The sequence below is a fragment of the Rhyacophila brunnea genome, unplaced genomic scaffold (assembly GCF_057557595.1).
Source record: "Rhyacophila brunnea isolate RB1 unplaced genomic scaffold, BYU_Rbru_1.0 scaffold_11, whole genome shotgun sequence".
Taxonomy (NCBI): Eukaryota; Metazoa; Arthropoda; class Insecta; order Trichoptera; family Rhyacophilidae; genus Rhyacophila; species Rhyacophila brunnea.
The window spans coordinates 8986231-8988618 of NW_028232763.1; the positions used below are offsets into that span (position 1 = coordinate 8986231).

The window sequence follows — 2388 nt, forward strand, 5'->3', positions numbered from 1 at the left end:
AGTTTCGAAGAAGTGATTGTGGACGTGCTTAACGTTTATAATACAGCGGCAAAAGTTTACAAAATTTGCAGAATTTGTATGCGGACGTACGTATATTGGTCTGGAACTAAGCATTTCGATTATTGAATGTTGTCAATAAAGGGAAAGGGTGTTTATCTTTGAAACATGATGCAATTATATACGTGAATAATATCCAGTATACAGCATTTTAGAAAGTACACAATAGCATAATAAAACAAACATTTTAGGAAGTGAACTTTAAATGTATTTAATTAAGTAATTACAATGTACTTCTTTTAAAACTGTATACATTTTTAATATAGAAATTCATTGATTATATATAGGTATTTAAAATGATAATATTAAAAAATGAGAGGACAGGGTTTCAGTTAGGAATGGTCATCCTAGAGCTGCAACTGACCCTACAACTGCGACCGCGGGCCCTGCTTTGATGATCCCATCTCGAATATTTTGTCCCATGTGTTCCTTCAAATAAAAAAATACAGACTTTTGTTAATGTGTTAAGACATTAGAAACTATTAAAATATTTAATTTCAAATATTATTATACATAGGTAACGTAAATTGCCTATCAAAAAATACAATATTAATATTTGATTGGAAAATACAGTTTATTAATCCCAATTAACACAATTTAAACCAAACCAAAAACCAACAGATTAATAAAAATGAATGCAAATTAAATTATTTTTATTAAATTGATAATATATAAATTTTAAGAGTGTATCATTTGTCTGGAATACCTCAGAAATATACCTAAGAGTTAAAAAAATGGTCCAAATTACATGGGTATTCAAAAACGAATGCTGCATTCTTAAATCTTGTTTATTATACATGAAAATTTAGAGAAATCTCAACTACGTCTAGGAAATAAGGCAAGTATCTGAAAACACTAAAGATAGTATTGGTGACCATACTAACTGAACGTGAAATTAACACCGCGCTTGCAACATTTTGGCGTGATTAGTATAGCACGGATCGCTCAATTGGTAAAGTACGTTGGCCGAAAATACAATCAATGCATTTTTTTGTAAAATAGCAAGCATGTTTTTGAGTTGTTTCAATTAACGTGGTTTTTTTCATTTCATGACTTTTTATAATTATAAATTGTATATGGCATATTGGAAAACACGTGTATTTCCTTAACATTCTTTTTTTAAATATATGATATATATTTAGGTAAGTAACTATAAACTGTTGAAGTTATCACATTATATACTATATTAATATAATTTTAAGCATGTACGTGCTTGGTAAGGTTCAAAACATCAAAATTTTCACAAAATTGTTGATTTTGTGAGAAATATTATTAATTATATACATACTTACTATTTTTTAGGAGTTGCACAGACTTGAATGGAGGAAGAAAATGTTATGATCTTAAATTAAGGTAGGTGGGTACTTTTAATAAATGGAAAATAATAAAACGAGGATGAAAAAACCAACAAAGAACTTACCAATTTCTCAAAAACTTTCCACTTTGGTTCTGGGACTGGTGAAGAAGCCACCTGTAATGTTAGAACCATGGCGACCAAAAAAATGGTGAAAAACTTGACTGTCTTGTTCATTGTGAATAATTAATTATTTATGCTGAGAGTAAAAAATGCTTTCAAATGATTAGCTATAACTTTATGTATTGATTTAATATTTGTAGCGAATGGCTTTTTATACTAAACATAAGTCAATACAATATGGTGATATTATTAAAGAAATATCTACATATTTATTATGTAAACTTATGAAATGGTAATTTCTTTGAAATGTTACAGAAGCATTCTCACAAGGAATCCCAGCAGTATTTTATTGAAACCTACTGTTATCTATAATAATATGTAAAATAAACCAATGTTACCATACATACTTATGTATAATGAAATAAATAATTATTGTTCATCTAGGTGAATAACCGATTTAAAAATAACACTTTCTTACAATTTCTTTCAATAAAAGAGAGTAATACTATTTGATTAAGTAGGTAGTTATAGTAACCTATATTTATTTTATACATGTCAATTTAAAAAAAAATCCATTACTTACTTAGTTTATATTCGATACTTAACACCTACCTACACGTCATGATATTTAAAAATGATAAGATTATCAACCCATTCAGGTTCAAAACGTTTGGCCCTTTGTACTCACGGCGGCAGAAAAGTTGGCACTGCTTAGCGATAAAACTGGTGAGTATCGTTCAGATGAGTATCTGAGTCGGTGGATTAAACTTAAAAGAGTGCTGCATGCAGTAGCTGTTTTGTGTACACTAGAGCCCTAAGAAGGTCGGTATTGGTTATTGATCATAATAATATAATAAGTATATAAGTTATGTATAAGTTTTCCGCTGAGTGAGGGCGCCACATGCCAACATTTG

The 2388-nt window shown here is 29.0% G+C and overlaps 1 protein-coding gene across 1 annotated transcript; it reads right to left on the reverse strand.

Moving 5' to 3' along the window:
* Positions 1-399: 399 nt before the first annotated feature.
* Positions 400-1588, reverse strand: LOC147078336 (cecropin-like). Its single transcript, XM_085960542.1, has 2 exons — positions 1478-1588; positions 400-486 (listed from the first exon to the last, which is right to left on the reverse strand). Exons 1-2 carry the CDS (start codon positions 1586-1588, stop codon positions 400-402), a joined length of 198 nt encoding a protein of 65 aa, XP_085816668.1.
* Between the last annotated feature and the right edge of the window lie 800 nt (positions 1589-2388).

Bases quoted from the DNA above. Each gene is read 5' to 3' on its own strand.
- LOC147078336 (XM_085960542.1), bottom strand. From the start codon at position 1,588: ATGAACAAGACAGTCAAGTTTTTCACCATTTTTTTGGTCGCCATGGTT. The intron at 487-1,477 runs GTAAGTTCTTTG...TTTTATTTGAAG, and splicing joins GGAAAGTTTTTGAGAAATTG to GAACACATGGGACAAAATAT.